Source organism: Cervus canadensis, chromosome 31 (assembly GCF_019320065.1).
Source record: "Cervus canadensis isolate Bull #8, Minnesota chromosome 31, ASM1932006v1, whole genome shotgun sequence".
Classification (NCBI taxonomy): Eukaryota; Metazoa; Chordata; class Mammalia; order Artiodactyla; family Cervidae; genus Cervus; species Cervus canadensis.
The window spans coordinates 5,991,240-6,014,836 of NC_057416.1; the positions used below are offsets into that span (position 1 = coordinate 5,991,240).

Sequence of the window (23,597 nt, forward strand, 5' to 3'; positions counted from 1 at the left end):
CTGACATCTGAGGCTCGGCAAAGCCATGGAGGCTGTCTCGAACTGACGGAGTCCCTGGCTGGCACCCAGGCATAGGAATTTTCTGATGGAAAATAAGTTGTCTTGATCATGATTCCCTCTGCTTTAGCTCTACATGATATGTGAGAGAGGTAGACATCATCTACTTATATATATATCATTATCTATACAGATCCAACCAGTCCATCCTAAAGGAGATCAGTCCTGTGTGTTCATTGGAAGGACTGATGTTGAAGCTGACACTCCAATATTTGGCCATCTCATGCAAAGAGTTGACTCACTGGAAAAGACCCTGATGCTGGGAGGGATTGGGGGCAGGAGGAGAAGGGAACGACAGAGGATGAGATGGCTGGATGGCATCACCAACTTGATGACATGAGTTTGGGTGAACTCTGGGAGTTGGTGATGGACAGGGAGACTGGCATGCTGTGATTCATGGGGTGGCAAAGAGTCAGACACGACTGAGTGACTGAACTGAACTGATACATAAGATATATATATGTATCTGTTTATTTATGGACCTTGCAGTCAAACTCTATGCTACAGGGTTAATTTACATGCATGCTCTAATACTACACTGGAGAAAGAAGTGAGACTAAATCGTTGTCTACAGTGGCTCTTCATTGAAAATGCTGTTTTTCAGGGAACTCTGCTTAATGTTATGTGACAGCTTGGATGGGAAGGGAGTTTGGGGGAGAATGGATACCTGTATATGCATGGCTGTGTCTCTTTGCTGTCCATCTGAAACCATCACAACATCATTAGTCAACTATACTCCAATTCAAAGTGTTTTTTAAATGTAATTTTTAAAAATGCTGTTTTCCGGGACTTCCTTGATGGTCCAGTGGGTAAGACTGTACTCCGAAGCATAGCAGGTCAAGGAACTGGAACCCACATGCCACAAGGATGACCTGGTGTAGCCTAAATAAATAAACAAAATAAAAATTTCTGTGTTTTAATGATCTATGGTTTGCAGCATAGCAGATTTTTTTTTTTCTTTTAAGGAAGATGCAGAGTTTGTTTTTTTTTTCTTTTAAGGAAGATGCAGTTTAAGCAAGATGATGCAGTTTTATGTGTAAGACCGGGCATGAGTTTTCACAGAAGGAAGTTTCCAAAAGGCTTGCATGGTGCCATGGTGAGTTTCAAGAGAGTTTCTTGCCACAGTTCCTCACTAGTGGGACATGGCCCTTGTAGGAATTCTCCAATTGCAGTGGCTTATTTTTCCTAGGCAAGATCTAAAGATGACTGCTTTGCAGAGCTGTTAATCTGGAGATAAAGCCCAGGGGCATCTCTGTCCATCAGGGAAGGGTCCTGTTGCTTCAGCAAGGAGGTCACACACCCAAGAAACCATGGGGTGGCTCCCTAGAAACCAGAGATGAGTTAATATAAGATAGAGGGAAGCATTACTTTTAGGTAAAGTTTAAATGGATTATTAGTTTTCACAGGTTCAAAGCCAAAGAAGGCCATGGTGGATCATGGGCTGAGAGGTAACTCAGGGTTTCATTCTTTAAAGGGAAGATAAATGCTGTGTCCCCAATTCTTAACCTGTGAGTCAAAAATTGAGGCAGTGTCTTTCCGGGAGAGTGCATCACTTCCTCAGGCAAGAAGGGGTGTTCCAGTCCTACAGATAAGGTTTTGAAGAGCAAAGCCCTTCACATCTACGACTCCACAAACTCAGGTGTTCTCAGCACAGAGCCCTGGGTGTTAACGGGCAGAGGCTATTGTTCCCAGTTCCCTTCTCCTGTGGACGTGGTGGGCTCCATGGCTTTTGCTGGTCACCCGAGGACCTGTGCTCCGAAGGGTCTAGGGCTTGGTCCAATGCTGTGCTCCCCCACTGACACTTTTAGTAGTTTCTTCGTTGAACTTGTCCCACACTTTTATTTTGCAATGAGTCTTTCTCAGTAGCTGGCCACTTGTATTCAAGTTATCTCTTTGAGTGCCCCTAAACAACCTCGCCAGGTAGGTATGACCCAAGTTTTATACAAGATGGTCCTGAAGACTAGAAAGCCATGTGTGAGGCCACAGGCAAAACTGACTTAAAAAGTCAATTAAAATTGGCTGCAAATCCAACAAAAAAGTGTCCAAGGCCTCAGCATGCTAAGTGGCAGTGGTCTAACTCGGAGCAAAATCAGCCTCTCTTCACAGGGTCCTGCCTGCCGCCTGCAGTCAGCACAGGGTCCTGAGAACCTCACCAGGGCATTCTCCTGTAAGGCGAGAGCTCCCATGGCGCTGTCAAAGGCCCGCTGTCCGGTGCTGATGAGACCGGACGTGGGAGGGTACAACATTTAAAAGAATGAGAGGGACTTCCCTGGTGGGCCTCTTGTTAAGAATCTGCCTTGCAACGCAGGGCATGTGGGTTCAGTCCCTGACCTGGGAACTAGGATACAACGTGAAAGAAAGAAAAAGAGGTCCCTCAGCCGTTTCAGACTCTTTGTGACCCCATGGACCCTGGCCTACCAGGCTGCTCCGTCCATGGAATTTTCCAGGCAAGAATAGTAGAGTGGGTTGCCATATCCTTCTCCACATGCTGTGGGGCAAGTAAGGCAGTGTGCTGAGACGAACATCCTGCATACCGCAACTGAGACCTGATGTAAATATATATTTTTAAATCCCTTTGTAACACAGCAGCTAGGTGACACACCCAGAGGCACCATGACAGTTCCAAGGCTGACCATAAAGGTCAAAAAGTGGGTGCTGACCCAGTTCCTGGAAATCCCCACCCTTTCCTGAAAATAGCTGGCATACTCCTACCACTCATCAGCCTATGAAATGACCCACCCCTATAAACACTGACAGCCCCATACCCTGGTGCTGCGCTTGCCTTCCAGGATGGCCAACGCTCTCTGTGTAGCGTGTTTCCTCCCTGGATTGACCTTCTTTCACTTCACCGTGACTGGCTCTTGAATTCCTGCCTATGTGAAGTCACGTACCCACACCTGGTGGCCATCCCAGGGACTCGGAGATGACCTGGCACGTGACCATCCTCTCTCACCCCACACTCTTGCCCGCAGCACTGCTGCCATCTCCTCCAGCCTCAGAGATCCCTGGAGCGTTAGAAGAACACAGTCTTTTCAGGTTGTTCATTGTTTCCTTTGCTGAGCAGCAGTTTTCAGTTTGATGGATCCTACCGTCTAGCTTTGTTTTTGTGGCTTGTGCTTTTGGTGTCAAGCTCAAAAGCATCCTTGTGGAGACCCATGCCAAACAATTTTTCTCCTATGCTTTCTTTTAGGAGTTGTGTGGTTTTTGTAAACCTTTAATCTATCTTGGGTTGAATTTTCTATATGATATAAGAGATCTTACTTGCTCAAGCAGGGATGAACCTGTGCGCCCTGCATTGAAAGCTAGGGATCTTAACTACTGGATTGCCAGGGAAATTCCAACTGTAATTGCTAATTTGTCTGTTTCTATGCTTATTCCTATGGGTTGTCTTTAAGAAGTTTAAACTTCCTTTGCTAAGTACATTCTGATTTCTGATTCAGTAATCATATGTATTCTTGATGAATTACACATTTTACCATTAGGATAAATACCCCTCTCTATACTGGTCCTTGTTCTAAAAGTTACTTGATTGTGTTCCATGCATAGTCACTCAGTCGTGTCTGACCCTTTGTGACCCCATAGACTGTAGCCTGCCAGGCTCCTCTGTCCATGGGGCTTCTCCAGGAAAGAACACTGGAGTGGGTTGCCATGCCCTCCTCCAGGACATCTTCCCAAACCAGGAATTGAACCCAGGTCTCCCACATGGCAGGCACATTCTTTACCATCTGAACCACCAGGAAGCCTGTTAATTAACCATACACTCTCCTATGTTTTCTTTAAATTAATGTTTCCATAGCATATCTGTTGTCTCAACAGTGAAGAATCTCCTGAGATGTAGGAGATGCAGAGACATGGTTTTGATCCCTGGGTGGGGAGAGTCCCTGGAGGAGGGCATGGCAATCCACTCCAGCTGTCTTGCCTGGATGATTCCATAGGGGTCTCAAGAGAGTTGGACACAACTGAGCATCTAAACAACAGCAGCAGCAGATCTGCTTCCATCCTTTCCTTTTTAACCCATTTGCCTTTATATATGATATCTCAAGTGGGTTTATTACAGATAACTGATATCTGATTCTTGATGTTTTTTTCTTCTCTACTGAAATGATCATCTCTTTCCTTAACATAGTGTCTTGAATCTTAGCATCACAGTTTATCCCGTAAGGCGGATCCAACTTCCCACCTAGTATCATAGATTTCATTGTTTTAGAGCAGCTTTAGAATTGAATGAAAACCACAGTGTTTTCCCATATGCTTTCAGCAACTCTGCAGTCCACAGAGTGGCAAAGAGTCAGACACAACTGAAGCGACTTAGCACACAGGCACACAGCCCTGATCCTGACGTCCATTGCTGGTTTTCTGTCCAGAAGTGAAGATGTCTGCACTCTCTGAACTTTGACCCCACTCTCTTCGACTCAGGAGAATTGTTGGCCTGTTTGGATCCTTGTTCCCTATGCTTTAGGCCTGGAAATCTGTAGAGGCTGGAGATGCCATAAGTGTCCTTGACTTCTTTTTCTTTTTTTATAAATGGTTGAGCACAGGATTTAAAAAATTTAATTAGCGAATTCATTAATTTGGGTGCCCTGGGCCTTAATCACGGCAGGCAGAATCTAGTTGCAGCATGTGGAATCTAGTTCCCTGACCAGGGGTGGACCCAGGCCACCTGCCTTGGGAGCACAGAATCCCAGCCCCAGACCGGTGGGGAAGTCCCTCACCTCACCTGTTTTCTACTCTCCTCAATTATGGTCCTGCACTGCTTGTGCCAGAGTCTGAATCAGTGGTTTCCCAGGTTTTGCCTGGTTCCTTAGTTGTGTACTGGAGAAGGGCAGCATACAGTCCCATCACGTCGTTTCTTTTTTTTTAATGCTGAATTGTGGGGTCCAAGCTCTTGTCTTTGAGTGTTTGCCCTTTCTTCCTGAGAACTCAGTTCCTTGACTGGGGGCTCTTGTTGGGGGTGATGGGCCTGCCACCACATTCGCTGGAATCATTTTGTATCAACCTCCAGAGACCACTGAATAGTTACAGAGCCTTGGAGTGTACTTCTGCTCTCATAAGGGAGGACATGGCAACCCACTCCAGTATTTTTGCCTGAAGATTCTTATGGACAGAGGAGCCTGGTGGGCCCCAGTCCATGGGGTCACAATAAACACTTGTTGAGCAGCTTTTGTGTGAAAACAATTGGGCCAGGAGTGATTAAATGATGAAGTGCCCTTCAAAATCCTGCAGCCAAATATGGAGATTGGAAATATGCAAATGTAGTGAATGTAAAAATCATGCAGGACTCATAGATGGAGCACTCAGATCAGAAACCTTTTGAAAGGAAAGATCATATTCGTTGGGGAAACAAATATGTTTTTAAGAAGGAGGTAGAATTTGAGGTGCCCCTGAGAGATGGGTTTGGAGACATAGCTGGAGGAGAGATTTTATCCAGGCCTGAGGTCAGTCAGAACAGAGGCAAGAGTGAGAGGAAAGCTGAAGGCAAGGTCGAGGAGGAGCCAGGATCCCGTGTCTCTGAGCTGGAAAGTGCTCAGAAGGACTTGGGAAGACCCTCAGGGATGCCCTGAAGTTTCAGAGATGGATTTGCTGGGGAGATGCTCTGACAGATGGACAGACTGCACAGCTCAGATGGGTGACAGAAGGCAAAGGAAGTGTTTCAGAAAGAACAAGTGGTCCAGTGTCATTGGGGGGTGAAAGTTGTGAAAGAGGAAAAAAATCTGACAATCCTTAGAACATCATCTGAGAGCCTCTTGTGGCTTCCTCTAGGGATTATACTTTATTTGAATTAAAGGTGAGTCATTAACACTTTCTAAGTTGCCTATTTGGTAACAAGCAGCACAATAAACAGAATGTTAAAAAATAATCATGATAATAATCAAGCTTTTAAATTTTGTAAAAGTCTTTGATTTGGCTTCCGGAGTCTTCAAGGAGGGAATTTCCCACTATGCAACTTTCTCCTCCTGTTTCTGGATTTTTCATTTCTTCTTCCGGCAGCATTTTCGGCCACTCAGGGAACAGCGGCCTATCTGTTCCTCATTTGTAAGGCAGCCAATCAGAGCACACTGGCCGCTTCTTCTTCTGCAGTAATACCTTTGTAACCCGCTTATGATTCCGCCATTGCCTGCGGTGAACAAACGGAGTACACGGAAGGTTTTAGGAAGGCCGAGGTGCAAGTCCAAGGCTTTTGAAATCTCTCTAATAAGTTATCTGTTGCCACTTTCTGTTCTTGTATGACTTTTTCCTCTTTCTTTACCATCTGGAGTAAAGAAGATGGTGGGGCTTGCTGCTAACAATGATTCTGTGGGATCGACTCAGCTGAGAATGTGGCGTGACCGTGGCAGCCCCTTTGTGAACTGACACCTGGGAGGCAGGGGCCATGATGGTCCCCCAAGTCCTTTAGAGGCCTAAAGACTGTACCTCCGACTGCTAAGCTAATAAAAGGGAACCTGTACTTCTGTCCTCAGATTAAGTTCCTTTTCTCCTGTCGGTATTAAGATTTATAAAATAAATAAATAAAGATTTACATCACTTTCTTCCTGTCTCATGAACAGGTATAACAGTCCTCCCATGGAGGGATGGTTTGTGAGCTGATTAGTCTCTTAAGAGTGAATCAGAAGGGATGGAGAGCCTACTTTGAGGTTCTTGATGATCTTTGTCAAGAAAAAAAAAAAAGAAAAGCCGGTAATGTCTAGTTCCCAAGCAATAAATCTCCTTTATCTAAAATTCCCAAATAAATGGAGAGGGCTGACTCTGACTAACAAATTCTCAGTCCATTCAGCCCTGTCATTTCCCAGGGCTTCTTACCTGGAACAGGCAGCAAGAACAAGAAGAGCAATGCAAAGAGAAGGTAGTAGACCCTCATGGCTGGCTGGCTTCCCAGCTGAGACTGGACAGGACGGTGTGCTCGCTCACTTTATAAAGGCTACAGGTCTGCAGCCACAGGGAGAAACATTCAGCAGCTGCAATTCCTGTAATATTGCAGTGATGACAATATGATGTATTTCCTGATGCTTCATGCCAAGGTCTCTTACAAAGGAGACCATGCCCATTACCCCCAGGAGTTAATTACAAACCTCAGGGAGACTCAGAGCCTGATGTGAGCACAGGCCTGTTCTGATGCCTCTGAGATCTGGGTGCTCGTGTAGGGCTGGCTCAGGTCTGACTGTCTGAGACGGGAAAGACCTGCCCACTCCTGGATGCAGTCCTGGGGCATGTAGCTGGGAGCTCACCTGTGCCCACTGTGGTCTTCTAAGCTTTTGCCTTCTTCCTAAAGTCCTGGGAGAGCCTGAGCCCCATCAGTCCAGTCCAGGGCTGGTGTATTCAGAATCTAGGTGTAGACTGGGGCTGGGTCATGCCCTGAGACTGCATGGATAAGCCCAGAATGGAATCAGCTTTTAGTAGTGTGGGAAGGGAAGGAAAGTGGGCTGCATTCCAAGACTCTGCCCTGTGTCCTTGGCCTGTGATGGAGTGCGGCATTTCAGGTCAAACATAGCTTATTCTTTACTGCAGTCTGAAAACCACCAAATTCGTGAGTCAGGAAGGTGTCTGACATTTCCCTTCAGGGCTAGGGCCATTAATCGCCAGCACGAGAGTCCTGAGAGCGCTTTCCTCGACAACACGACCAGCAGCGCCCAAAGTGGTGGCTGCTCCTCGGAGGTGCGGCCTGATCAAAGCACCTGGTCCCTCACGGGTTGGTGTCATTTGAACAAGAATCAGCTTTGGCTCATTTTGGATCCTATGATCTGGAGGCACTGTCACTACAGCACAGCCTGGAGCATGCTGTCACTTGAGGAGGGCTGCAGGGAAAATGCAGGACACCCAGTTTAACTTGGATTTCAGGTGATCAACAAACAATCTGGTAGGATAAGTATGTCCCAAGTGATGGAGAGAGCACACTCAAGCAAACGTATTTGTTGTTTATATACACAAATATATAAATTTATATATATATACATATATTAAACAAATCTACAAATGTGTTGTTCATATAATTCAGTAAGTAAATTTGTTTTTTGGGATTGTTGAATACTTAATAAAAACATGGTCTTTGGAATCAAACCCACTTGGGCTTCAGTTAAAGTCCTCCCTACACACAACCTGCACGAATTTTTTTTTTTTTTAACATTTATTTTTATTAGTTGGAGGCTAATTACTTTACAATATTGTAGTGGTATTTGTCATACGTTCACATGAATCAGCCATGGATTTACATGTATTCCTCATCCGGATCCCCCCTCCCACCTCCCTCTCTACCTGATCCCTTTGGTTCTTCCCAGTGCACCCGGCCCAAGCACTTGTCTCTTGTATCCAACCTGGGCTGGTGATCTGTTTCACCCTAGATAATATACTTGTTTCCATGCTGTTCTCTCGAAACATCCCACCCTCGCCTTCTCCCACAGATTGCAAAAGTCTCTTCTGTACATCTGTGTCTCTTTATCTGTTTTGCATATAGGGTTCTCATTACCATCTTTCTAAATTCCATATATATGTGTTAGTATACTGTAATGGTCTTTATTTTCTGGCTTACTTCACTCTGTATAATGGGCTCCAGTTTCATCCATCTCATTAGAACTGATTCAAATGAATTCTTTTTAATGGCTGAGTAATATTCCATGGTATATATGTACCACAGCTTCCTTATGCATTCATCTGCTGATGGGCATCTAGGTAGCTTCCATGACCTGGCTATTATAAACAGTGCTGTGATCAATATTGGGGTGCACGTGTCTCTTTCAGACTGGTTTCCTCAGTTTGTATGCCCAGGAGTGGGATTGCTGGTTCATATGGCAGTTCTATTTCCAGCTTTTTAAGAAATCTCCACACTGTTCTCCATAGCGGCTGTACTAGTTTGCAATCCCACCAACAGTGTAAGAGGGTTCCCTTTTCTCCACACCCTCTCCAGCATTTATTGCTTGTAGACTTTTGGATAGCAGCCATCCTGACTGGCGTGTAATGGTACCTCGTTGTGCTTTAGTTGCAGGATATAAAATTAACACACAGAAATCCCTTGCATTCCTATACACTAACAATGACAAAACAGAAAGAGGAATTAAGGAAACAATACCATCCACCATTGCAAGAAAAAGAATAAAATACTTAGGAGTATATCTACCTAAAGAAACAAAACACCTATACATAGAAAACTATAAAACACTGATGAAAGAAATCAAAGAGGACACAAACAGATGGAGACATATACTGTGCTCATGGATTGGAAGAATCAATATTGTCAAAATGGCTATACTACCCAAAGCAATCTATAGATTCAATGCAATCCCTATCAAGCTACCAACGGTAGTTCTCACAGAACCTGCACGACTTTGAACAAATTACCTTATTTCTAATTCCAGCTGAAAAAGGGGATTAAAAACACCTATCCGGTAAATAGTGCTGGGAGGAATACATTTGGGAGAAGACATTAAAAGTTTTGGTGTCTCAGTAAAGAGGAAGTGGTCAGTATAATTTGCTATTACTATTAGTGTTACTGGTAGTCACACGAAATGATTTGGAACCTGTAAAGTCTCCTGTACATGTTCTATCAGCTTTACAATTTATGGACTTACTACCAACTAGTTAAGGGCAGTCATGGGAGACTATTTTTCACTTTAAGCTTCTCTTTCCTTATTTGAAAAATGGAGCATATTGTATATGCATGCTTCTTTCAAATATATTATCCAGTTGCTATATATTTCAGCATATCACTGAATGAGGAATCAACCTGAATTTCCCTACTCCAGGCTCCAAGTTTGAAGCCAGCTTAGCCACTTGTTACCTGATGTCATCTGGTTGAGACATATCAGTAAGAGGAAGAGAAGGTACAGGAGCCTCATGATGGAAGAGGAGCTTTCTGGATTCCAGGTCGACCTGGTGCTGTCTGTTGGCACACCTGAATTGGGCAGGTGATGTGGGAAAGAGTTTGACCAACAGGTAGAGAGAAAGGACTTGTATTCCGACTGGTGGTGGTACTCTGCTCTGTCTGGTTGGACTCTTTGCAACCCCGGGGGATGTAGCCCACTTGGATCCTCTGTTGATGGAATCTTCCAGGCAAGAGTACTGGAGTGGGTTGCCATTTCCTACTCCAGGGGATCTTGCTGATCCAGGGATCGGATCTGGGTCTCCTGTGTTTCCTTACAACTGAGCCACCTGGGAAGTCCCTACTAGAGATATTCAGTTATGGCCTGGGAGTAAGTTGAGGGTGTCTCATCTGTGGACTCAGGGTCCCAGGCCCAAGTGTCTCCTTTTTGTAAAGGGAGCGGTTTGCAGGAAGTCAGGGTTTCCACATTGGTTGTCACTTCTCCTTATGGCTATGAGGTTTGGGGTTTTTTTTCTTTTTGTTTTTGAGAAAAATCATTAAAAATTGCATTCTGTTTAGAAATTATTCATTTATTTATTCAGTTTTTTGGATATCGCTGCATCTGTCTCTTTATCCTTTCAGAATAAATACAGCACCGACCCGCCCCTCCTCCACACACCTTTTGCAATGAAAAAGCAAAAAGAATTTTGGAAACAGAAATGATCTTCTCTCCTTTTGCGCTCTCAACATATTTCTTGCTACCATTCCCAGAGAGACTGATCCATACTAAGCAAGCTTACTAGGTCGTCTCTTACACAGACCACAACCAGGTGAGGCTTTATAGGCTAGAGTATTTCTTACTACAGGTATTAAACCAGCATATTCTTAAGTTAAAAGCATAGAAGGGTACTAGATGTGGGGCTTCCCAGGTGGTCTTAGTGCTAAAGAGCCCACCTGCCAATGCAGGAGATGCAGCTTTGATCTCTGGGTGAGCAAGATCCCCTGGATGTCAAATAACTAACTCCACTGTTCTTGTCTGGGAAATCCCATGGCCAGAGCAGCCTGATGGGCTGTAGTCCGTGGGGTTGGAAGGAGTTGGACATGACTGAAGTAACTCAGCACACACACATACCAGGTAAATAACTGAAATTTTTCTCCATCTCTTCCTTCTCTCCATCTCAGTTTTGCTTTATAGTGTTCGTAACTCTCTTTATCTTTATATGTAAATTTCTAAAGCAACAAGTCCTGTTTTATTATCTCACATTTGAACAGAGCCAGGCATAGAGCAGGTGGTCAGTCAAACGTCTGTATGAACAGGTCCTAGTATGGAAACGTCATCCTATAGGTGAATGAATAAATGGATGAATGGAGGGAATCAGGGAGAGAAGGAGGCAAGGAGCAAAGGAAGGAAGGCTCAGGCATAATCCTTAGCGTTTTGAGGGTCTGGAGAGAGCCCATTAAGTTTCTTTATGCCAAAGTGTTCCTGAGCACAAGCAGCCACTCACACATTCCCAACATAACAGGTCAAAGCTTGGCATAATATATCATGGTCTCTAGCCTTCACTCACCCGACTCTCTTCCATCTTACATGAACTGTATGTTCTGACTTTTTTCTGTCTGTCCTGAGACAACTTAGCAATAAAATATTTTCACTTAATCTTTTGATCAGCATTTGAATCTTTCACGAAGTAGAGATCTATTTTAATTTAGTGATATCAACCTAAAAATAGAATCAGTGTTTGTAGTAAGCTGTTTCAATAAGTCTTACCTAATGCTACAGAATAGCTGTGAGGGTTTTACTTCGTTGGCCCCAGCAACAGTACTTTTATAATAATAGAAAAGAAAGGATAAACTAAAAGCATTGGGTCACATTTCTCTCTTGTACTCTTATACGGAAAACAATCCTTTACACTGACTCCCTAAATGTTAGGCATCTATTCCCACCCCTTCTTCAACCACCGATGTCTCTCTCTCTCTCCCAAAAACCTACCTTACACTTGGCTCCTCCGCCCTTCTCAGGTGGACTGCGGCCCATGCACTCAGGCAGAGACACCTGAGAGCCCCTCTGCATTGCCACACAATGAGGGGCAGGTCAAAAATGGGCAGGGGAAGGGCTGAGTGAGGTCACACAATGCCTTGTGATCCCTGTTGGCAGGAGTCATCCTGGGGGAGAGGGGTGGGACCAGCCAGACTTGATGGTATCTATCCCCCTGAGAGGATGAGAGAAGTGGGGGCTGCAGACACTCCTTCTGAAGAGTTTTGCTGAAAATCTAAGCGCAAAGAAGACCGAGCTCATGATTGCTCTCATGTCAATGAAGAACAGTTTCCTGCTTTTAGGTTTTATTTTTTTAAACACTGGCATTTGGGGGGTGTGTTTTGTTTGTCTGTTTTGGAACTATTGGCCTCTTCCTTAGCATGTGGAGTCTTAGTTCCACAACCAGGGATGGATTCCAGCCCCCTGCATTGGCAGCATGAAGTCTCTAACCACTGGACTCCGGGTCAATCCCTGCTGTTAGTTTTTATAGATGCAGTGCTACTGCTGCTTAGTCACTTCAGTCGTGTCTGACTCCGTGGGACCCGTAGACGGCTGCCCACCAGGCTCCCTCGTCCCTGGGTTTTCCCAGGCAAGAACACTGGAGTGGGTTGCCATGTCCTTCTCCTGTGCATGAAAGCGAAAAGTGAAAGTGAAGTGGCTCAGTCATGTCCAACTCCGAGGGACCCCACAGACTGCAGCCTACCAGGCTCCTCCGTCCATGGAATTTTCCAGGCAAGAGGACTGATGTGGGGTGCCACTGCATTGACAATAGATTGAGTAGATGGAGGCAAGAGGTGGAGCTCATTTAGGCCTCACCCACAAGTAAGCAAGAGAAATGAGATCCAGGATCCAGGTGGAATCATTGGTTATGGACCAGAGCAGGAAGCTCTTTGGTTCATGAGTCACATGGAAAAGCCATCCTCTTCTTGGTGTTGAAATGAGAAGAGCATTCCTCCCATGCAATAGTCCAACAAGACACTCAGAAATGTCATGGCAATAAAACATCAGCAGATACTTTTACAATAACAACTAAAAAGTCAAGCAAAAATAAAAAATTGAAATCCCAATGAAGAATATGATAAAAGTTTAATAAACAGTACCACCAAACCACACTCAATGTCAGATAAACTTTCCATGATAAAAAAAATTAAAAATGAAGGATAAAAGGGATATACGATATATGAATGTAAGATTGAGTCGCAAATACAACCTTTGAGATGAAAAGGAGTTGGCAGATGCACCATGGGCATTTCTGTGAAAAAAGAAATATAAAGCTGAGTAAAATGTTGACAGCCATTATCATTTTTTCTTCCATTAAACACACACAGGTTTGTCTCTTTTGAGCTCCTCATTTTAGGCTCACGGCATGATTTTAAGCGATTGCTGTATTGATATCCCGTTACAGCTTCACAAATAGCCACCAGCTAAGTGGCTTAAAGGAACACATACTTGTTATTGTGGTTCTGAGGATCCAAAGTCCCAAATGGGTCTCGCTGGCTTCAAATCACGGAGTCAGCAGGATGCTGTTCCTTCTGGAGGCTTCCATCGTTTTCATGCTTAGAAGCTGCCTGCCCTCCTTCGCTTATGGCCCCCCTCCATGTCAGTGGGAGCCAGGGCTGGTTTAGTCTCTCAGCCCACATCTCTGACACTGAACTGCATCCCTCCTCCACATCTAAGGCTCCTTGTAAGGAGATGGCATTGGGCACAGTCAGTTAATCCAGGTCATTTCCTTATCTTAAGGGCCAGTGACTAGTTACCATAATTCCACCTGTGCTGGAATTCTCACTTGTCATGTGTCTGCCCTTTCAGGCTATTAAAACAGAAACACCAAAGGCTAGGTGGCTCCTTTTTTGCACTGTATTTTTTAATTGAAGGATGATTCCTTTACAGAATTTCGAGGTTTTCTGTCATACATCAACAAGAATCATCCACACGTTAACCCATGTCCCCTCCCTCCTGAAACGTCGTCCCATCTCCGTCCCCATCCCACCCTTCCAGCTGGTCGCAGAGCCCCTGTCTGAGTTCCCTGAGTGATACAGCTAATTCCCGCTGGCTATCTATTTTACATGTGGTATTGTAATAGGAGGCTTATTATAAACAGACCTCTACTTCTCAGTCTTGGAGGCTGGGAGCTCCAGGATCAAGACAGAGCAGGTGGCTGGTGGACGGCAGTCTTCTCCCTGTGTCCTCAGAGGGCACAAGGGTGAGCGATCTCTCTGGGGCCTCTTTCATAAAGGGCCTCATTCCACCCAGGAGGGTCCCACACTTATGACCAAATCACCTCCCAAAGGCCCTGTCTCCTAACACCATCCCCTTGGTGAGCTCAGCTTGCACTGAGGGAAGAATTAGTGTTAAGACCAGAGAGCTGCTCACACATACCGCCTGCACCAGCCAGGCTCTTGGTTTAACTGGGCAACCCTCTGAAGAAAATGCAGGCAGGCTGAGGTCCGCGTGCTAACCCTGCCCTGGTGGGCTCTGAGTTCCGTGCTGTGTTGTCCTCACTGAATTGTGCTTCCACAGGACTTGTTTTTCCATCGCATTTAGTTGCATCCTATCATGTTCACACAGAGAGACATGCTTTGTCCATGACAACTGTGTCATTCAACTGATGGCAGTTGGTGAAGCAATGTCTCGGCTCAATGCCCGGCACATCCAGGAATAGGACAAGTCCATGCCTATAGAGACCTTACAGCCCAAAAGGGAATCGGAAGTGTATCCATGTGTGCACAGGCAGGAGTAAGAAGCATAAACCAAAAGGAAGTGAGGACTGCAGGGGGACAGAGGAAGGGGTTTCCTCCTGAAGCAGGGGACGGGGGTTTCCTACGGGACTGGTGTTCTGGTGATTCTGGACCCCTGGGGTGCATGTTTGAGGGGAGATGAGGGGCAGGCGAGGGTGCCCTGGGCCGGAAAGCAGGAAGGACCACACACAGAGGGGCTGGGGAAGGTCAGGCCCTCAAGGAACAGGGAAGTCAGAGCACCCACTACGATTCCCCCATGGTTCCCGTAAGAGCTCAGAGAATATCCTCAGGGATTTCGGAATTAGCCTGGGATCAGACACCACACAACAACCTCAGTGACCAGTGGGGAATTCTTTAATTTTGAACAAAATTTATTCTGGTTTCAATTTTAGATGCTCTGTCGAAGGGTGCAGTTTCTGACTCTGCATCGGTCCTGGCCACCTCCTCGCCTTCTTTTATCTTCATCTGCAGCATTTAACTCTAAACCCAAAACAGGTGCCAATCTGTCTCATGCGGCCAGGGCACCTGTTTGGCACACAGATGCCTCTATTCAAACGGCAGCTTACAGAACTTATTATTCCTTGAGTAAATCCTAAAAAGAGAACGAAGAGGGAAAGAACGTGTCAGCAGGATAAGCGGCATCTCGAGAAGGGCAGCTGTGTGCCCTCTGAGTGAGACCCTGGGGCTTTCTGTGCTGAGATGCGGACACGGCCTCGTGACAACAGGATGTGAGTCCAGGACACCATGGACCAGCTTACAGACAGACACTGACCCTGCCCGGGCTCCGGAGGACCTTCACGTTTCCAGAAACAGAGGCTGAGGGACTGGGGCGTGAGGAGCATGGTTGTGTGAGGGGTCAGCTCCACCTCGAGGGCAAAGACCCATAAGCTCTGCTACATCCACCTTCCGGCCAGGAGTCAGAAGAGGCCCGTAGGCGTCTATTTTCACTGTTTAGTTTTCCAGCACAAGGAGTCAGTCAAGTAGTGGAGCTGAGATAGGAGGAAAAGATGCAGCTGAAAGTGTAAGAACTGTTTAAAGAGAACTTACTCTCAAAGTAACTTACAACTGAGAGTGATAATGGATCGGAAAACAAATTTTGTATCATTATCTCTACTGACTCAGAGCTCAGCACTGGAGAGAGTCAGCCCCTCTCCTCATCCCTTGTGGTTTCCTCCTGACCAGTGGCCTTTCCATCTCCGTCACAGGCCTTTTTCCCCCTGACCACAAGGCACGTCTGGTCCCTCTAGATCACCCCCCCAGGGATTGAACCCGGGTCTCGGGCACTGAGCAGCGGTCATCCTTAACCCCCTGGCCTCTCTCCCTGCCACTGTGTAAGAGTTGGGTTACAATCATAAACAACACTGATGACAAGGGCTTTTCAACTTCATTTTGACATCTAATCAGTTGTCAGGTCTCAGTCTCCGCAACCTCTCTCTCCCTCCCTCCCTCTTTCCTTTCTTCCTACATATTTTCATCTTATTTCTGGAAATATCAAGGGTAAGATGAAAATTAGACATCCGATCTGAACACTGCTTTGGATGTGCTGCCTCCCATTTGAGGACCGAGTGTCACATCATCAGCGACGTGTCCTGGAGGACGTTCCTGTTGAGGAGACTCAGCACGGAGCTACCCAAGGGCAGCTCCCAAAGCCCAGGCTCGGCCTGACTCTCCTCTGGACTTCTCTGGTTGCCCAGAGCCGCCCCCCTTCAAGTAGAAAGATTTATAAAGCGACATTCTGCGCTTCTGTAATGGGACAAAATCAGATTTCTTGCTTTTATGAAAAAGATACAAAGGAGAGTCCCTTAACAGAGGCATCTTCTGTTTCGTCCTCATGACACCAATGAGGAGATGGGCTCAGAAGGTTTGACGCGCTAGAGTGGCTTAGAAACAGCCAGGAACTTTGCAGGGCGGTTCTCAGACCCCTCTCGCTACTAAGGACTCAGGCCTGGCTTCTCAGAAGCATCACAGATGGTGGGTTTAGTCTGACCCCGTGTAGATGAGGGTAGCAGGACAGAAGGGGGTAGAAACAGGAGAGAGAGCCCGCGGCTCCCCCGGGGCTCCCAGGAGCTCACCTGACCCAGCAGACAGGACCAGGAAGAGGAGCATGAGGAGCAGGTGATGGAGCCTCATGCTGGCGGCCTGAGCTCTGGGGCTGACGCTGGAGCAGAGGCTGCGCTTGCCGCTTTATAAAGGTCCCAGGTTCCAGGAGGAATTCCGCGCTGGCTGTGGATTTGGTTCTTCTGAACTGGTTAACTGAGTCTCTTTCTGTGTGTCCTGGGACTGGCCTTTATAGCACAGAGCAGGGTCAGTCTCTCTTATGCTAATGAGGCTGTTGAAAACCCCAGAAAAAGCTTTCCTGCCTCCCTTTTGACCAGATGCTTCTCCCTGGAAGTCAGTTCAGCTGTTGGGCAAGGGTGTGGCAAGGCCCAGGGGCCTGTCTCCCCTGGCAGGGGCACAGACTTCTTGCTCAACCTTGGCTTACCCGCTCCCCAGCCCCACCCTCACCCCTCCAGGGCTTTGAATCTGCCCACTGGTTTCCTGTTCAGAAGGACATGGCAACCCACACCAGTCCTCTTGCCTGGAAATTCCAAGGATGGAGAAGCCTGGTGGGCTACAATCCATGGGGTCGCAGAGAGTCGGACACGACTGAGTGACTCCACTTTCTTTATTTCTCTAGTTGTTTTGGGAAGGAAATGGCAACCAACTCCAGTGTTTTTGCCTGGAGAGTCCCATGAGTGTAGGGGCCTGGTGTGCTGCAGTCTATGGGGTTGCAGAGAGGCAGACACAACCAAGCAACTCACACATACACTGTTTTCCTGAAAGGCTGTTTCAAGCCCAAATAGGAACTGACTCGTCCAGAGGCAGTTTCACACCCTGAGCAAGACTTGCTGACTCCCAGCATCCGCAGAGACAGCCATCCTCTTTCGGGCCCCTGGGGCCCTGAGGGAAGAGACCCAGTGGTCCCAACCCTCTCCCCACGCCAGCTAGCCTTTTACGGCTTGGCAGCAACAGTCGCCGCCAAAATCTTGGTTTTCTCTGCCCACCGGAGCTGAATAAAACTTGTGGAGACAGAGTTTGGAGCAAAGGGAAAGATAGTTTCAACCCTTAAGCTGGCTGAAGGGAGAACACAGTAGGCTCTTGCCTCAAGGAGACTGTCTCCCCTCCATTGGGAATCGAGGGCATCATACAATTGGTGCTCTCAGTCAGGGGTTGGAGATACACCGCAAAAGGTTTAGGGGTCCTGAATGATCTCTTTTTGGGCTGTTTGGAAACAGTCAAGGCCAGAATCAGGTAGCTGGTTTTTGGGTCTGGCAGTTGGTCCTGGTGGTTGGGTCCATTGTCCTTTGGGGATTTCCTGGCAACTTTCTTCCTGTAATACAGAAGGGGGAAACCAAACCACTAGGGGGTGGCTTCCAAAGACTGTACCGTAAAGTTAAGCATCAACATGAGGAACACAGAGCAAAGGAAGGGAAATTAAACTACACGGGGAGGTTTATGATGCGATAGAGTTAAGTATCAGGATGTGGCTAGACTAAATTAAAGGATAACAGATGCAGATGTGACTCCTGCAGAAATGGAGGGCAATAGGTACCAGATGTAATCTGCATAATCGGTTAGTCTTCTGAGAAGAAGAAACTTGGTTATCAGTGCAGACTGTAGGTTAGGAACAGTTAAAGTGAAGAAAGATGCAAAAGGGAAAAAAGAAAGAGGGAAAAAAACCTTTTCTTAATTCACTGTAAGACAATCACATGCCAGTCTCATAAAATCTCAGTGGGACACATGATGGGCAGATGGGTGCTCCGTTTCCTTTCATCAAGACAGAGTGGGAGGATGATACTGCCACTGAACGCATCTCCCCAGCTGAGTATCACAAAGGCCCAGCAGTGGGGATCCATTCACTGGATTAAGAGGGACCTCCATCACTAAGTAACAGCCCTCACTTAGTAACATCCATCCATCTCAGTGCTGGAGAGACACTGACCTAGCTTTACAGAAATGCTAAAGTTCAGGATGGAGCTTGCCATGCAGCTCTGAGTGGAACTCCAAGACCTTCGAAATGTGGGTACCCCGGGTGGACCCAGTCCTGAAGGAGCCTCCAGAACTTCAGTCTTGTTCAGGTTCCACACTGTGGCTCAGCATCTCACATCTGAGGCTCGGCAAAGCCATGCAGGGTGACTCCAACAGACAGAATCCCTGGCTGGCACCCAGGCATAGAAATTTTCTGATGGAAAATAAGTTGTCTTGATCATGATTCCTTCTGCTTTAGCTCTACATGATATGTGAGAGAGGTAGACATCATCTACTTATATATATATCATTATCTATACAGATCCAACCAGTCCATCCTAAAGGAGATCAGTCCTGTGTGTTCATTGGAAGGACTGATGTTGAAGCTGACACTCCAATATTTGGCCATCTCATGCAAAGAGTTGACTCACTGGTGAAGACCCTGATGCTGGGAGGGATTGGGGGCAGGAGGAGAAGGGGATGACAGAGGATGAGATGGCTGGATGGCATCACCAACTTGATGACGTGAGTTTGAGTGAACTCCCGGAGTTGGTGATGGACAGGGAGACCTGGCCTGCTGTGATTCATGGGGTTGCAAAGAGTCAGACATGACTGAGTGACTGAACTGAACTGATACATAAGATATATATATGTATCTGTTTATTTATGGACCTTGCAGTCAAAATCTATGCTACAGGGTTAATTTACATGCATGCTCTAATACTACACTAGAGAAAGAAGTGAGACTAAATCGTTGTCTACAGTGGCTCTTCATTGAAAATGCTGTTTTTCAGGGAACTCTGCTTAATGTCATGTGACAGCTTGGATGGGAAGGGAGTTTGGGGTAGAATGGATACATGTATATGCATGGCTGTGTCTCTTTGCTGTCCACCTGAAACCATCACAACATTATTAGTCAGGTATACTCCAATTCAAAGTTTTTTTAAATGTAATTTTTTAAAATGCTGTTTTCCAGAACTTCCATCATGGTCCATTGTGTAAGACTGTACTCCCAAGCATAGCAGGTCAGGGAACTAGAACCCACATGCCACAACGATGACCTGCTGTAGCCTAAATAAATTAACAAAATAAAAATTGGTGCCTTTCAATGATCTATGGTTTGCAGCACGGCAGATTTTTTTTTTCTTTTAAGGAAGATGCAGTTTAAGCAAGATGATGCAGTTTTATGTGTAAGACCGGGCATGAGTTTTCACAGAAGGAAATTTCCAAAAGGCTTGCACGGTGACATGGTGAATTTCTTTTTTTTTTTTTTTAGATTTTTTTATTGACATGGTGAATTTCAAGAGAGTTTCTTGCCCAAGTTCCTCACTAGTGGGACATGGCCCTTGTAGGAATTCTCCAATTGCAGTGGCTTATTTTTCCTAGGCAAGATCTAAAGATGACTGCTTTGCAGAGCTGTTAATCTGGAGATAAAGCCCAGGGGCATCCCTGTCCATCAGGGAAGGGTCCTGTTGCTTCAGCAAGGAGGTCACACACCCAAGAAACCATGGGGTGGCTCACCAGAAACCAGAGATGACTTAATATAAGGTAGAGGGAAGGGTTCATTGTAGGTAAAGTTTAAATGGATTATTAGTTTTCACAGGTTCAAAGCCAAACAAGGCCATGTGGATCATGGTTGCTTCATGCCTGGGCTGAGAGGCAACTCAGGGTCTCATTCTTTAAAAGGAAGAGAAATGCTGTGTCCCCAAACCTTTAACCTGTGAGTAGGAAATTGAGGCAGTGTCTTTCCGGGAGAGTGCCTCAGTTCCTCAGGCAAGAAGGGGTGTCCCAGTCCTACAGATAAGGTTTTGAAGAGCAAAGCCCTTCAATCTATGACTCCACAAACTCAGCTGTGTCAGCATGGAGCCCTGGGTGTTAATGGGCAGAGGCTGTTTTTCCCAGTTCCCTTCTCCTGTAGATGGGGTGGGTGCCATGGCTTCTGATGGTCACCTGGGTCACACCTGTCCTCAGAAGTGGACTAGGGCTGAGTCTAATGCTGTGCTCCCCCACTGACACTTTTGCTAATTTGTCTGTTTCTCCGCTTATTCATATAAGTTTTCTTTAAGAATTTTAAACTTTCTTTGCTACGTACATTCTGATTCACTACTCAGATGTATTTTTTTTTTCATTTATTTTTATTAGTTGGAGGCTAATTACTTCACAACATTGCAGTGGGTTTTGTCATACATTGACATGAGTCAGCCATGGAGTTACATGTATTCCCCATCCCGATCCCCCCTCCCACCTCCCTCTCTACCCGATCCCTCTGGGTCTTCCCAGTGCACCAGGCCCGAGCACTTGACTCATGCATCCCACCTGGGCTGGTGATCTGTTTCACTATAGATAATATACATGCTGTTCTTTCAAAACATCCCACCCTCACCTTCTCCCACAGAGTCCAGAAGTCTGTTCTGTACATCTGTGTCTCTTTTTCTGTTTTGCATATAGGGTTATCATTACCATCTTTCGAAATTCCATATATATGTGTTAGTATGCTGTAATGTTCTTTAACTTTCTGGCTTACTTCACTCAGTATAATGGGCTCCAGTTTCATCTATCTCATTATTCTTGATGAATTAAACATTTTCTCATTAGGATAAGTACCCATCTCTATATCTGGTCCTTGTCCTAGAAGTTACTTAATTGTGTGCCATGCTTAGTCACTCAGTTGTGTCTCACGCTTTGTGACCCCATAGACTGTAGCCTGCCAGGCTCTTCTCTCCATGGGGATTCTCCAGGCAAGAACAATGGAGTGGGTTGCCATGCCCTCCTCCAGGGCATCTTCCCAAACCAGGAATCGAACCCAGGTCTCCCACAGGGCAGGCAGATTCTTTACCATCGAGCCACCAGGAAGCCTGTCAATTACCCAATACAGCCTCCTCTGTTTACTTTAAATTAATGTTTCCACAGCATATCTGTTGTCTCAACAGTGAAGAATCTGCCTGAGATGCAGGAGATGCGGAGACATGGTTTTGATTCCTGGGTGGGGGAGATTCCCTGAAGGAGGGCATGACAACCCGGTGCAGTAACCTTGCCTGGATGATTCCATAGGGGTCACAAGAGTGTTGGACACGACTGAGCATCTAAACAACAGCAGCAGCATATCTGTTTCCATCCTTTCACTTTAAATCCATTTGCCTTTATATTTGATAACTTAAGTGGGTTTTTTTAATAGATAATTGATATTATTCTTTTTTCTGTTGTTGTTGCTGCTTTTAGTGAAATGATCATCTCTTTCCTTAAGGTAGTGTCTAGAATCTTAGCATCACAGTTTATTCCATAAGGCTGAACCAAAATTCCATCTAGTATCATAGACTTCATTTTTTTAGAGCACTTTTGGAATTGAATGAAAAGTACAGTTTTCCCCTATGCTTTCAGCAACTCCACAGTCCAGAGTGGCAAATAGTCGGACACAACTGGAGCGACTTAGCACACAGGCACACAGCCCTGATCCTGAGGCCTGTTGCCGGTTTTCTGTCCAGAAGTGAAGATGTCTGAACTCTCTGAACTTTGACCCCACTCCCTTAGACTCAGAAGAATTGTTGGCCTGTTTGGGTTCTTGTTCCCTATGCTTTAGGCCTGGAAATCTGTAGAGGCTGGAGATGTCATAAGTCTCACTTCGGTTTTTTTTTTTTCTTTTCTCTTAAATGGTTGAGCACAGATATTTTAAGCATTTAATTAGCTAATTCATTCATTTGACTGCCTTGGACCTTAATCACAGCAGGCAGAATCTAGCTGAAGCATGTGGGATCTAGTTCCGTGACCAGGGGTGGACCCAGGCGCCCTGAGCTGGCAGCACAGAATCCCAGCCCCAGACCTCTGGGGAAGTCCCTCACCTCACCTGTTTTCTGCTCTCCTCATTACGGTCCTGCATTGCTTGTGCCAGAGTCTGAATCAGCAGTTTCACAGGTTTTGCCTGGTTCCTTAGTTGTGTACTGTAGAAGGGCAGCATACAGTCCCATCACGTCCTTTTTCTTTTTCTTTTAATGCTGAATTTTGGGGTCCAAGCTGTTGTCTTTGAGTGTTTGCCCTTTCTTCCTGAGAACTCAGTTCCTTGACTTGGGGCTCTAGTTGGGGGTGATGGACCTGCCACCACATTTGCTGGAATCATGCTGTATCAACCTCCAGAGACCATTAAATAGTTACAGTGCCTCGGAATGTACTTCAGTTCGCAGAAAGGAGGACATGGCAACCCACTGCGGTATTTTTGCCTGAAGAGTCTTATGAACAGTGGAGCCTGGTGGGCCCCAGTCCATGGGGTCACAATAAACACTTGTTGAGCAGCTTTTGTGCCAAAACATTGGGCCAGGAGTGTTGAAATGATGAAGCATCCTTCAAAATCTGCAACCAAATATGGAGATTGGAAATATGCAAATGTAGTGAATGTAAAAATCAAGCAGGAGTCATAGATGGAGCACTCAGATCAGAACCCTTTTAAAAGGAAAGATCATATTTGTTGGGGAAACAAATATGTTTTCTAGAAGGAGGTAGAATTTGAGGTGCCCCTGAGAGATGGGTTTGGAGACATAGCTGGAGGAGAGATTTTATCCAGGCCTGAGTTCAGTCGGAACAGAAGCAAGAGAAGAGGAAAGCTAAGGGCAAGGTTGAGGAGGAGCCAGGATCCCGTGTCTCTGAGCTGGAAAGTGCTCAGCAGGCCCTGGGAAGACCCTCAGGGATGCCCTGAAGTTTCAGAGATGGATTTGATGGGGAGATGCTATGACAGATGGACAGACTGGGAAGCTCAGATGGGTGACAGAAGGCAAAGGAAGTGTTTCAGAAAGAACAAGTGGTCCAGCCTCATTGTGGGGTGAAAGTTGTGAAAGAGGAATAAAATCTGAAAATCTTTGGAACATCATCTGAGAGCCTCTTGTGGCTTCCTCTAGGGATTATACTTTATTTGAATTAAAGGGGAGTCATTAACACTTTCTAAGTTGCCTGTTTGGTAACAACTAGCACCATAAAGAGAATGTTA

General features: G+C 45.9%; 1 protein-coding gene across 1 annotated transcript; it reads right to left on the reverse strand.

The window, feature by feature from the left end:
- Nucleotides 1-6,023: 6,023 nt before the first annotated feature.
- On the reverse strand, nucleotides 6,024-6,993 carry LOC122432327 (beta-defensin 103A-like). Its single transcript, XM_043454171.1, has 2 exons — nucleotides 6,856-6,993; nucleotides 6,024-6,172 (listed from the first exon to the last, which is right to left on the reverse strand). Exons 1-2 carry the CDS (start codon nucleotides 6,911-6,913, stop codon nucleotides 6,027-6,029), a joined length of 204 nt encoding a protein of 67 aa, XP_043310106.1. The 5' UTR covers nucleotides 6,914-6,993; the 3' UTR covers nucleotides 6,024-6,026.
- Between the last annotated feature and the right edge of the window lie 16,604 nt (nucleotides 6,994-23,597).